Source organism: Castor canadensis, chromosome 2, assembly GCF_047511655.1.
Source record: "Castor canadensis chromosome 2, mCasCan1.hap1v2, whole genome shotgun sequence".
NCBI classification, from domain to species: domain Eukaryota; kingdom Metazoa; phylum Chordata; class Mammalia; order Rodentia; family Castoridae; genus Castor; species Castor canadensis.
In genome coordinates this window covers 183,510,760-183,523,013 of record NC_133387.1, presented here as the reverse complement: position 1 = coordinate 183,523,013, position 12,254 = coordinate 183,510,760, and the positions used below count along the sequence as shown (strand labels likewise).

General features: G+C 50.1%; 1 protein-coding gene across 1 annotated transcript in view; it reads left to right on the top strand.

Moving 5' to 3' along the window:
* Window positions 1-449: 449 nt before the first annotated feature.
* Tmprss4 (transmembrane serine protease 4) overlaps window positions 450-12,254 on the top strand; it is a 36,939-nt gene continuing 25,134 nt past the window's right edge. Inside the window, exon 1 of the mRNA XM_074066642.1 lies at window positions 450-696. Coding sequence (XP_073922743.1) covers window positions 694-696 — 3 coding nt within the window. The 5' untranslated portion in view covers window positions 450-693. The remainder of the gene's footprint in view (window positions 697-12,254) is intronic.

The following is a 12,254-nucleotide window of genomic DNA, read 5'->3' as shown; positions in this document are numbered from 1 at the left end:
TAAACAATCAGGCACTGGAAATGGACTGAGGCCGGGAGGCTGCATGTTAGCCCTATGATGCCCAGCAGCTTAGTCCAGGGCAGGAGGCATGGCACATGTTTAAAAGAAACAACTTCCTCTTTCTCCATGAACCTGATTCATTGCTCCACACACAGCAACAAGCTTGTTTTGTGAAGCAGCAAATTCTGTCATCCCAGCTTCCCATAAACCCCAAACAAAAGCTCCCAAACAGTGAGAGAGAGAGTTGTCTGCCTTGGTATCTCCTAAGACAACGCCTGGTTGGGTGGAAGCCATTCAAGTGAGGGGTGGAGGAAGGCTTTTGTAACATTTTAGGTGTGTCACCTGTGTTGAGGCCGAAGGGCCCATGAATGACTCCAGGTGTAGTTCCAGCCCCTAAGACGGGTGTCAGGTTACAAGACACATAATCATTCCAGTTTGGCAACTTCACCTGTAGGGTTGTTTTAATTGACCAGCCCCACAATCCCCAAATCACTCTTGGGATACGGTGGTGGGAGGCAGACCAGCTTGCCAAAGCCAGAAGATGCTGGCCAGAAGAGACCAAGGTTGGCCCTCCACTTAGGCCTCCTCCAGCCAGTGCTAAGCTGGGGGCTGTTCTGAGAGGCTCTCTTCCTGTTTTGGGTTTCGGATTTCAGCTCCACACTGTAGGAAAATCCAGAGGATTGCAGAGACAGCATGGTAAGTGTGGAGGCACCCAGTGCCTAAAGCCCAGGGAGGGATGCTCCCCCCATAAAGCTGCCTGCAGGGTCATGAGCTGAGGGCTTTGTAACACCTTCCAGGTTAAAAAAGAATCACCCCTACACTCCAACCTCTTACCTGCCAGGTACCCACATACACTTCTTCTCCCTCCTTGCCAACTGTCCTTGGACCAGCATACCAAAGAAGCCAGGCTCAGAAGCCAGGGCTGTCCCCACCAAATATTCCCTCCTAAATCCTGCCTGTTCATTTGCAGTTTCTCCTCATCTGTTGGCTGGAAGATGGCATTGTCACTCCAAGAGCAGAGGCAGCTTTGGTGTCATTGTGGCCCTCTGCCATGTCCTGGGGAAAGTGACTTCTTTTTTTAAAGAAAACAGTGCAGATATTCCCCCCAAAGCAATCAAAGGCATCTGTGGAAATCTCTTACATCGTCTCCTCTCTTCTTCTTCTCCTCTGAGTACCCAGAGTGTCTTCACTATCTTGGGACAAAGAAAAGCAATCCCACATTTCAAGGGGGGCAACTGAGGACCAGGGAGGTGAGGGGATAATAGCTGGGTTGGACCTATTACTAGAGCTGGGGGTGGGGAGGGGGGGAACTCAGCTTTCCAGTTTTCAAACAAGTCACAGGGACTTGAGATCCACAATGGAAAACATTTTAAGGGGTGTCACATGGTGGAAGTTTTAGCAAAGTCTTATTTTTGTAAAACAGGATAAAGTAGGGAGAAATAGGAACGAGAAAGAAATATTTCCTGATTCCCACACAGGAAATGGGGGCAAAAGCTCAAAATGGTGATTCTTATCTGGGATCTTTATACTTCTTGAGCTGGACAATACAGGTAATCATGTCCTTTTAGCAACCCCTAATATGGGTTCAGGTAACAGGGACAAGAGGTGTGACCCTTAGGATTTGCATTTGCCAGACATGCCCTCCAATTTTCTGTCTCTATCCATTTAAAGAGTTTGAAGCAGCCAGATGCTAGTTGGTCATATCTGTAATCCTAGCTACTTGAGAGTCTGAGATCAGGAGGATCAAGGTTCAAGACCAACCTAGGCAGGGAGATCACAAGACCCCATCTTAACCAATAGCTGGGTATGGTGAAGCACACCTGTCATCCCAAGCTACACAGGAGACTAGCATTGCTGTTTCAGCCAGTCCAGTCAAAAAAAAAAATGCTTGCAAGACCCCATCTCAATGGAAAAAACCTGGGCCTGATAGTATGTACCTGTCATCCCAGCAACAAGGGCATGCTTTTAAAATAGGATACTTGAGATCTGTGATCCAGGCTAGCCACAGCAAAAAACCTTATCTCCAAAATAACCATAGCAAAAAAGTTTGGAGACTTTTTGGTTCAAGTGTCAGAGAGCCTGTGAAACTCCAGTACTGCCAAAAAAACAAGAGTTTAAAGATAGTCCCTTTATGTCTCTGAAAGTGAAGAGAGTGGAGTGGAGCTTGCCATTCTGATTTTTCAGTTCTTACTTCCTGGTTCTGTTTTAATTTCTGAGTCTATCCCTTTTAATAGGTATTATATCTGCCCAATTCTTCATTCTCCATTCTCCACTTCTTAGCCAAGATGCAGCAATTTTTCAGCAACCATGAAAAGTATGGCCCTGCTGAGGACAGAGGGGCAGGAGAGGGGCTTGCCTGTTTTATGCTACATAGGGCCAGGATGGAAGCACCAGCTTTCTTCTACCCGATCTGAGGAGGTGCCCAGAGGCTCAGTTATACTCAGGCGCCATCCCCTGAGGTCCCTGGGGAGGAGAGGAGCTGCTGGGTGGCACTGAGGAGGCCTAGGGGACTCTGACAGAGCAGCAGCCAAGGGAGTTGTTTCTGGGGCAGATTACAGGGGCAAAAACTATAGCAAAGGCCAAGAGTCTGGCTCCCTGTGCTGTCTTGGGACTTTAATCCTTCTGAGACTCATGTCCTAAAGAAAACAAGGCACATGCACGGGGCGAGTGGAAAGACTGAGGCGGCTAGTACATGTGAAAGGCTCTGTAAACCAGGAAACCTGCACAAATACAAGGTCAATGGTTAAAGAGAAATCCACTCCAGGAAATGGCAGCTGACCCTCCGTCACCCAGGGAAGGAGCTGGGTGTTGCTGTACGATGAGAGAGAACAGATGAACACACTGTGGTGGAGGGGCCAGGCCTGGAGCCCAAAGTCAAGGCAGCAGCATGGCCAGTTTCCAGGGTAGGATCAAGGGAACACATTGCCCTGAGCTACCCACTAAGCACCTGTGCCTAATAACTTGTCCTTTGCCGCTAATGAGGCCAGGACAAGCATGGCTCCCGGCCCTGGGGAGAAGGTGGAGTAACTCTCTGCCAGGCTCAGATCTCCCTGCCTCTTCCCTTCCCAGCAGGCCATTCGGGGCACAGAGAGTCAGAGTTCTGCATGAAGCCATCTCTTAACAGTGGTTTCCCCTCGTGCCTATTCCTCTGGGTATGCCCAGGGAGAGCTAGAGCTGGGGACAGGCCCTGGGCAGAGGTCAGAGCCCAATTTCTAGCCCTGAGAAGAATGTGTCATATGTGCTGCATCACCTGAGGTCAGTCTGGACCTTCCTAGCTGCTGGTACAGACCCAAGGGTTTTGGCTGGTCTTGGCTGGGGCTGGAGGAATGTGTCAAGTCAGCAGTCCAGGCTGCTGGAAGAATGTGCTGGACCCCCTCAGAATATGACACAGCCCAGGATCCCACAGCCCAGTGGTGCCATCCTGGCTCTGAGCTGGAAAACTGAGAGATAAGCCATGGAAAGGAACTAGAGAGAAAGCCAAGAAAGGCCTCTCTTCCTGCCTACTGCCTTAGATCCTTCTCTACCTGGGTGAGAGGAACTGATGTCACCATGACCCCAAAGAAACTTTGGCCAGCCTGCCACCATTGCTCAGCCACTTAACGGGAATTTCACGGGGTTAATCTCTGAGTTCTGCCCTGGAAGTGCTCAAAAAAGAGTGTCAAGCATAATCCAGAATGATCCTTGGGCCAGGAAGGCAGATTCTCTCCAGACTGTTTGGCAAGTCATCCCAGAAGAGAAATGCTAGCATTGGCCTTGAAGGATGAGCCCGGGTTCTCCAGGCAGAGAAGCTGGGAAGGGTGTTCCAGACAGTGGGAACTGCGTGTGACCGGCAAGACAAAGTGGCAGTGAGGGTACGTGGGACAGGTGCTGTGTCTGGAGCAAAGAACCCAGAATACAGAGAGGGCACAGGCTTGGTCCCCATGTAGTGGTCACACAGGCCTCTCCAGCAAGCTCAGGTTCAGTGTCCTCTCTGTACCTTGGAGTTCAGTGGGGCCAAGATGAGCCACCTTCCCCACCAGGCAGGACCACAAGCACCCAGCTGTGCTCACTCATTGCACAAAAGAGCTGCAGGCCTGGTCTGTGCCAGGCACTAGAGGTGCGTTTGTGGGTGAGAGCCAGCACACCTGGATCCTGTTCTGGGGGAGCTCAGGGTGTTGAGGGAGTGACACTCATCAATGGCCATGCCCTCATGGCCGACAACTGAGATGAGAGCTGAATGTTAGCGGCCCCGCCCTGTGGGCTCAGAGAGATGAAGAACTGTGGGAGATAGAAGAGCTGTGGGTGGGAAATGAGGGCTGGGTGGGGGGTGTTACAGGGGGAGATGAGAAACAGGTTTCAAACACGGCTCAGGAACTTTGGACAAGCCTCCCAAAGCCCAAGAACGCACCCAAGACAGCAAGAGGCAAATACTCTCAAGCCTGAAATTCTTCATGGGCCTCCGATTTCAAGGATCTCATCTGCCCTCAACCTCCTCAGCCTTCCATCTTGCCCACGTGAAAACATCAGACTCCATAAACACTCCAAATTCCCAGTGATTCCCCAAGACAGTGAGTTTCCCCATGCTTCAAATGCCTCCATCTGTCACATAATACAAACCTGCTGCCACCAGACTGGGAGCTTCTTGTGGGTAGGGCTTATGTCTTTTCCATCTTTTAGTCCCAAACATAGCATGGAATGTAGGTCTGGCATGGAATGTATGGGAATAGATGAATGATAGATAAATGATCCAAGACTAAGTGCTGTATACCCAGCTTCAGATCTATGTCACACGGAAAGCAAGGATCACCAAATCCAATAAAAAGCATGCCCAACTTTACCAAAGATGTGTGTTTGCATCTCAGAAAACAGGCTGAGGGTTAGGGAAGGACAGGTCTGAGCCTGCCTGGAACAGGAAAGAGGGAGAGTCAAGAAAGCCAATGTGGCAATCCTTCTGCGAACTGTTTAACTCCACTGCCCAGCCTGCCACTCTGACTAACCATCATTGGCTGTAGCAGAGAAATTGGTAACCAAGACATGAAGCCGCAGTACCCTCCCCTGCACCGGCTCCCAGAGCAGTGTCCCACTTCCTAGCGTGATCCAGTGTAAGAGGAAGCTCTCATAGGCAGCAGATGAGAGGAACACGTGAGGAAGAGGGTGAGAGGCTGAGACAGCCCTGACCACGGCAGTGGCATGGTTAGTCATGAAGTATGATGCCCATCAGCCTGGCTGGGGGTTTTCCCAGTGGTGGGGCTGAGCTGACCAATGCTTGGGGTACTTCCTGTAGTCTCAACTTCTTCCACTACAATATGCATGCATTTGTTCACTCATGGGTCCTGAACATCTTACCATGGGCTAGGTACTGGCAAGACTCTGGAAGATTCAGAAAAGAATATGCAAAATCTAGACCCCAGTTCCAATGCTCCCTAGATGGAGCAGGGTCTGGCTAATCTTGGTCACCCCAGGCAGAATAATCCCCTCATCTACCCATGGATGTCAATGAGGATGGGGCAATGGTAGCTGAGGTCAGCCACTTCAGCTTCCTCCCACTCTCACCCAGCCACTGAGGACACTCATGACCACATCTTCCATCCCAGAGAAGAAGGTCCTGCCAGGCTGCTAGGAGGACCCATCCTGAAGAGTTGAAGGCTTTGGTGCTCTTCCAGAGAGCAATGGCCATAGTCATGGCGTCCCATCTCCAACTAATGCAACAACAGCAGCATTTTGTGGTTCAAGAAACACCTGCTCATGCAGTCTCCCTCCGAGGAACTCTCTGAGACATAGAAATCTTTCTCTGGATGAGGAGAAGGAAGCACAAAGAGGCTAAGGTTTACTCAGCCAGATGCATGAGAACTGGGACTCCAAACTGGAGATCCTCCCTCCTCTCCAAGATGTGGACCTCAGAGACCAGCACAGAACCAGGACGCCCCACTTCCCGGCTCGAAGCCGGTAGATTTTTATAGTAAAGTGTGCGTGGAGTGAAGACTATACCAGCTGGCACAGCTGGTTGAGTACTTGCCGGGTTCTATTTCCTCCTGGGTGGAGGAAAGACAGGTGGTTTCTGCAAGGAGACTCCATCCTTTACTAATCTGCTAAATGTCACGAAGGCGGAAGCAAACACACTACAGAAGGAGAGCAGTGGGCATAATTAACTGTTAGACTTTCAAGATAGCTGAGATAAAGTTTCTTACCCCAGTTGCCATCAGATCACTAAGGACACAAAAGTGATTTAAAGGGAAAAAATTCTAAGTGAATTGACTCTAGGGCTAAAGTCGACAAGAGAAGTGCTAGCACCTAGCATTTCTGTATCACAGATCCTGGCGATGAATCTTAGAGACCTTACAGGTGAGGATTTGAGGCCTCAGAGCGCCACTGAAATCTAATGCAGAACCCCTATATGCAAAACAGAAAAATCAGAGGCAGAGTTGGAAAAGGGCCTTGGCCCTGACTACTTCTGCCCTGCCCCCAGCAGTGCTGGGGCTCTGCCCAATCCTCACCAGGGCTAGAGCCACACCTGGCCACATTTGCCCTGTCTGCTGCAGAAACCTTCACAGGCCAGCTTCTACTCACCCGCCTCTCTTTCCTAGGAAGCTCTGATGGCCTAAGCAGCCTTCCCTTTGCCAAGAGAAAGGGCTTCCTGTACCTCTTCACTTGTCCTCAGAATGCTCTGTGGCTCTTCCTCTAGATAGCCAAACACATCTTCAAGGACCATGTTTGTCCTTGTCCTTCTGTTGTTCTTTACTTCTCCGGCCTGAACTCTCTGCCTGTTCTTCAAAGAGCATTCACATAGGTCACATGACATCACTTCAGGTCCCCTGACTGCTTTGCTTCCTCTCCCCAGATGCACTTAATCCACAGTCTCCCCTCCTGATGTCAGGCCCCTTGGCCTATGAAACCACCAAAATAGCTGCCATTGCTCAGCCCCTGTCACATCCATGCCCAGCGCTCTACAAGGCTCTTGTCCATTAATAATGAATAATTTTTGAGTATCTACTAGGTCGAGTACTTGCCGGGTTCTATTTCAATATTGTTATTAATTATTAAGAACAATAATAGGATCTGCACTTCTTGGGCACAAGAACTTTGCCTCTTGTTCACTGGTGGGTCTCCAGTCACTGATCAGCACCTCACTGAATGAATAAATAATATTAATTTTTATTATTATTGTTATTACAGCTAATCATTACTGCACTGTGACTCCGCACCAGGCAATGGGCTCCATGCTATGCATATTTATGGCTCATTAGGAGGAAGACTGATTGAATTTTTTTCTCTGTCTGTCTGTCTGTCTCTCTCTCTCTCATACACACATGGCATTGACTCTCAGTGGCTAATAATTGACCTTACGCCTCAGATCAGTGAGCCACAGGAAAGATTCAGACCCAGGTGGCAGGATTCCAGGGCCTGTGCTCCAACCCCTGTCAAACACCCCCTCTCCTAGCAAATGGCAGCACGGCAAGGAGAAACTTCATAAAGCACTCTGGGAGTCAGTGAGTGGGCAGGAAAGTGGGAGAGGAACTCCAGCTTATGCAACCACAAAGTGATAATGCAGAGAAGGCCAGGGAGCACTATTTATAGGACTGTGAGTTCAGAGCTCCCAGGAAAAGAGATCAAGGAGTCACTGAGACCTTTGCCAGCAGATTGGCGCAGCAACCAAATGGCCTACCAGAGGTTGGTTATCACCAGAGCATCCAGAACAAAGGCGATGCCCGTTCTTGCCCCTGTGCAGAACTCCACTGCAGAGTTCTCCCCATTCTCCAGAGTAACCGGAGCAGACCGACCAATGTCCACTCACTAAACAGCTCTGTTTCAAGCACCGAGCCAGGCTTGTCGTGGGTGTCTTATGATTTGCACCTCATCAATAACTATGTGAGGCAGGCTGTATTCTTCCCATTTCACAGATGACAAAACAGACTCAGAAACATTCACCTGCTTGCCCAGGACAATATGGCTAGGAAGGCGCAGAACTGGATTTGGCCAGAGTGTCTGAACAGACACAGGGGACAACCTCCTCTGATCATGCTCTGACTAGAGCAGCTGAGACCCTTTAAACCACAAAGACCAATAAAGGGGGACCAGAAACAAGTGTGGGATCATGAGAGGACCAGGTGGGGTTTTGATGGGCTAGGAAAGGTGCGTGGTACCCAGCAGGTGGAATGCCTTGCAGAGCTTTTCTCACAGTCAGTCATCTGGGGAAGTTGGATTTCTCATACCCACCTTGCAAAGGGGGAAACTGGGTCTGAGAGACGTGGAATGATTTAGCCAGGGTTGCTCAGCAGGTCAATAGAGGAGCCGAGGGCTTCTACCACAAAACTCCCTCTTCCCTTCCCACCACTTCCCACCCCTTTAAAGTCTGAGGGACAATTCAGGACAAGCACAGGGTTTTTCAAAGACAGCATATACTCTGTGGAATTCTTTTACAAACATCAGACTGCACCATAGGTAGCAGCTCCCTGGTTCAGGTAAATTGTGATCTTTAGGGAACAGTGCAATGTCCCTCCAAAGCTTCATGATCCTTTCAATCTTCCCAACTGCAGGCCCCCAAGGATTCTGTCAGGCTGGATGTCTAACCCATGCAGCCTGACCCTTGCTGGCTTTCTCCACTGGCCAGGGCTCAGGATTGCAGAGGTGGAGCACCTTCCATCCCATTAGCCCCTGCTGGGAAGGGAAAGTGGGCTCAGGTGGACCCATCACCCTGGGCAGAGGGAGAACTAAACAAAGTAGAACAGTAGTAGAGAACTCAGAAAGGCAGAAGAGAATGGATTGCTCCTCTCAAAGAACAAATGCAGGGGCTCAGATGATATGTCAGAGCTCACTAAAGGCAGTACTGTCCGGAAGCAAGGGCCTCCCCCTGGAGCCAGGCTGTATGCAGTCAGCTCCACCTAAGAGGTCTGTACTAATGCCTCACTCTTTCCCTTCTCACTGCACTGCCATGGGGCTTAAGGGGAAAGAGTGAAACCACTGTGCGTCAGTATCTCCACTGGTGAAACAGGGATTGTTATCTCACCACCTTCTCCCTAGGCCCTACCAGCAGTTAAAAGCTGTGCCAGAACACAAAGGCTGATCCTTAAATGACAGAGTTGAACAGCAGAATAAAGGAGGGCCACCTGACACCTTGGTTCTGCCTCAGGCCCTGCCCTGGAGCCATTTTACTCTGAGATGGAGGCTGAGGTGCTCAGCTCAAATTGACAAGTCAGCACCTCTGTGGCTTACAACAAGGCAAAATGGTTTCTAATGTAGCAGCCAAGGCTGATGTTTGACGAAAGGAAAATGTGCTGCTCTAAGGAGTATAAACCTGAGTCATCGTTTGCAAGACTTTCCTGGACCTCCTGCATGTGAGGGCTGGTGTCTAGCCTGGACAAGGGACCTGCCTGGAGACAGGGTCACAGGCCGGGGGCTACTTGGAAGCCCTCATGATTGTCTCCTCTTAAACATTTAGTGTAGTCTAAGCTACTGCCTCACAGCCAGGCTCATCCGTGAAATGCAGCCCCCTCCCCTGCCCTGTGATTGTGTAACCCTCCATGTCCCTTCCATGTCACCTTACCTGTCATGGTAGAGGCACCAAAGAGACAGAGCCCTATTTCCAACCTGGAGAACGCATAAAACTTCCTGTCCCAGCTGCAGGTGGGGCACACACAGATGCTGGCAGTATGGTTGGGGTGGGATGCAGGTTCAAGAGTCAGGAGCCCCTGAACACCGGAGCCAGCTGTGGCCGAGCCCCAATCTTCAGGCTGACTGTGAGCATCCTTGGATCTCTTGGTTCACCCAGAGACTGTTCCCCACCCCATCCCTTGGGCTTCCACCATTGCCTTGTTGCTAGCCTCAGCAGCCTATCTGCTACCTACCAGACCCTCAGAGGACCTGTTTATCCCATCACCTAGCAACAGCAGCATCTCTGGCTCTAAGCTTTTCCTTGCATATCATGGGAAGCCAAGGCCTTAGCCCTGTGGGAGCCTGAGGTGTCACTGACAAGAGCAGGGCCAGGAAAAGCCTCTACTTTTCTCCTTCCATCTACCACTCCTTCATTCCAGCTCTGTCCCTGCCGACTTCTTTCCAGAGTCAGCACTGCAGAGAGGACAAGAGAAACAAGGCCCGGGAACAGACAACTTGGCAAGGGGAGCTGAAAAAGAGCTGGCTGGCTTTCTGTCCTTTTGGCCTCCTTGTCTTCTGCCTCTTTGCCACTTTACTAGCCTCATGGAACACTGGCCTTTCTTTGTGAGGTTATTAACTGTTTGATCTGCTCACTGTCTCTGAAAAAGAGTTCCCAATTACCTAACAGGACCCTTGAGATTCAGAGAGGGTGAGAGGTATGCCCAAGGCCACACAGTAAGCCAGAAGACCAGGTGAAATGAGAATCATACTCCCTGGGCTTATTCTTTGTGACCTTTCTACGGCACACTCAATCCTCCCCTATTTAAAAAACAAGAGCCACCGGGTGTCTGGGTTCACTGTCTTTGAACTGGAAAGCAAACAGGACTTTGAGATGTCAATTTGCCATCTGGAGCTGAGCCAAGCAGCCAAGAACCTTCTCTGGGATCTAAAATATAGTGGGGCTGGCAGAGGGGTGACACAGGAGAAAGGTACAAGTCTAGTGGAAGAGAGATGAGGACTCCTGAGATCAATGAAGCTTCTCCTAGAAGCCAAGGCCAATGTGCCTTTTGCCAATATGCTTTGAGAGACGTCTCCTACCATCGTCCATGGCTGAGTCTCCTACCCCTGCTCATGGCTGACTTAGCAAAGCCTGGATTCAAGTGGAGATCACCATGCCTTCTGACCAAGGGAAGGCTGGGGAGATGCTGGGGCCATCTCTGTGCTGACTGAATGCCAAACATATGCAACAAAACTGCATTGCACAGGAGTAGAAAATCAAAAGGACCCAGCCCTAGCCAATGAATCTTACCCAACTGGGTTCCAGAAATTACAAGGAAAGGAAAGCAACTGTCCTGAGGCTAGAGGCCCAGCCCCAAGAGCTGAGTCCGTTACTTGATCTGAAGCACAGCAGCATAGCAGTTCAGACAGATGAGCCCTGGTTTCTTCTGTGAGGTGGGGATGATGTCTCAGGGTCCTTCTGAGGATTAAATAGGATAGCATTTCTGAAAGAAGGGTACTGCAAGCTATGCAACCATGCTCACATAGTTGTTGTGCCTCCATGTGTGGGTCCTAGTTAATGTCTGTCTCCTGCCAGTGACCAACCGAGAAGCAAGGAAGAAGATTCTCTGAGCTAGTCAGGCAATGGCAGGTTTTTCAGCCATCAACCACCCACCCATTTCACCTCCACCTCACCTCCCTGCTCCCCTGGCTTAGGCTGTACTAGGGCCTAGAGGACTGGGGGTTCCTGCCCTTCCATTGTACTCCAAAACAGCAGGAGCTTCAGTCCCAAGGGAGTCCTAGATTGAACCAAACACATGAAGCAGGGCTCTGCAGCAGACTAAATCAACAAAATGGATGGTCTGGCCTAGCCAGCAAAAGCCAGAATGGGGGAGGCCCATGTCTTCACTTGGCCTGGGCTAAGGCTGGTCTGCAGCACTTGTGCCCAGTTCAAGGGGTTGAGTTCAGTTGGGGATAAACAAAGATGTTTCTAGCAAAGCAGAAGGAAACCCAGTTGGTCTTTGGTAGTCTCTCAACTTTCCCCCTTCCCTCTATCCTGAAAGGTAAGATCCTCCCTGTGTCCGATCTCAGGTAGAGGTGCCTGGGGTGGTCTCTAGAGATGGTCTCTGAGATGGTCTCAACTCTACACCTGTGTCCAAGGCAAGGAGCCACCATAGTGATGGGGGATGACTGGATCTCTGGTCTCAGCTCCATTCTCTCTTTTCTCCAGCTCAGGATTGATTCTGGGCTGTGGAGCTGGTCTTAAGTTCCTGTTTCAATCCTGTGAAGTTGTCTGAGATATGAATGGTCGCCAGTTGCCACTCACAGGCCAGAATGCACCTACCAACCCATTAGCCTGGATACCCATGGACTTTCAGCAGCTCCCCTTCCCAAAAGTGTATCAACCCATCCTTTCCTATCTCTGTGTTTGCCCAAGAGCTTCAAGAAAAGCCAAAGAACAAGTCACTAAATGGAAGAACTCAGGCTGCAAGACAAGAGTGTGACCTCCTCAAACCACTCAGAATAGTGAGGGGATGGCTTTTATTTTTCTCTTTGAACTTTGTGTGCATAGCGTGCATAAATCATGACCTTGGTTCCAGGGCCCATTTGTAACTCATTACCTAGTTAGTAGGTTTAACAGTGTGGTAAGCCCATAAACCCACACCCCCAATAAAAAGCTAGGACTTAAC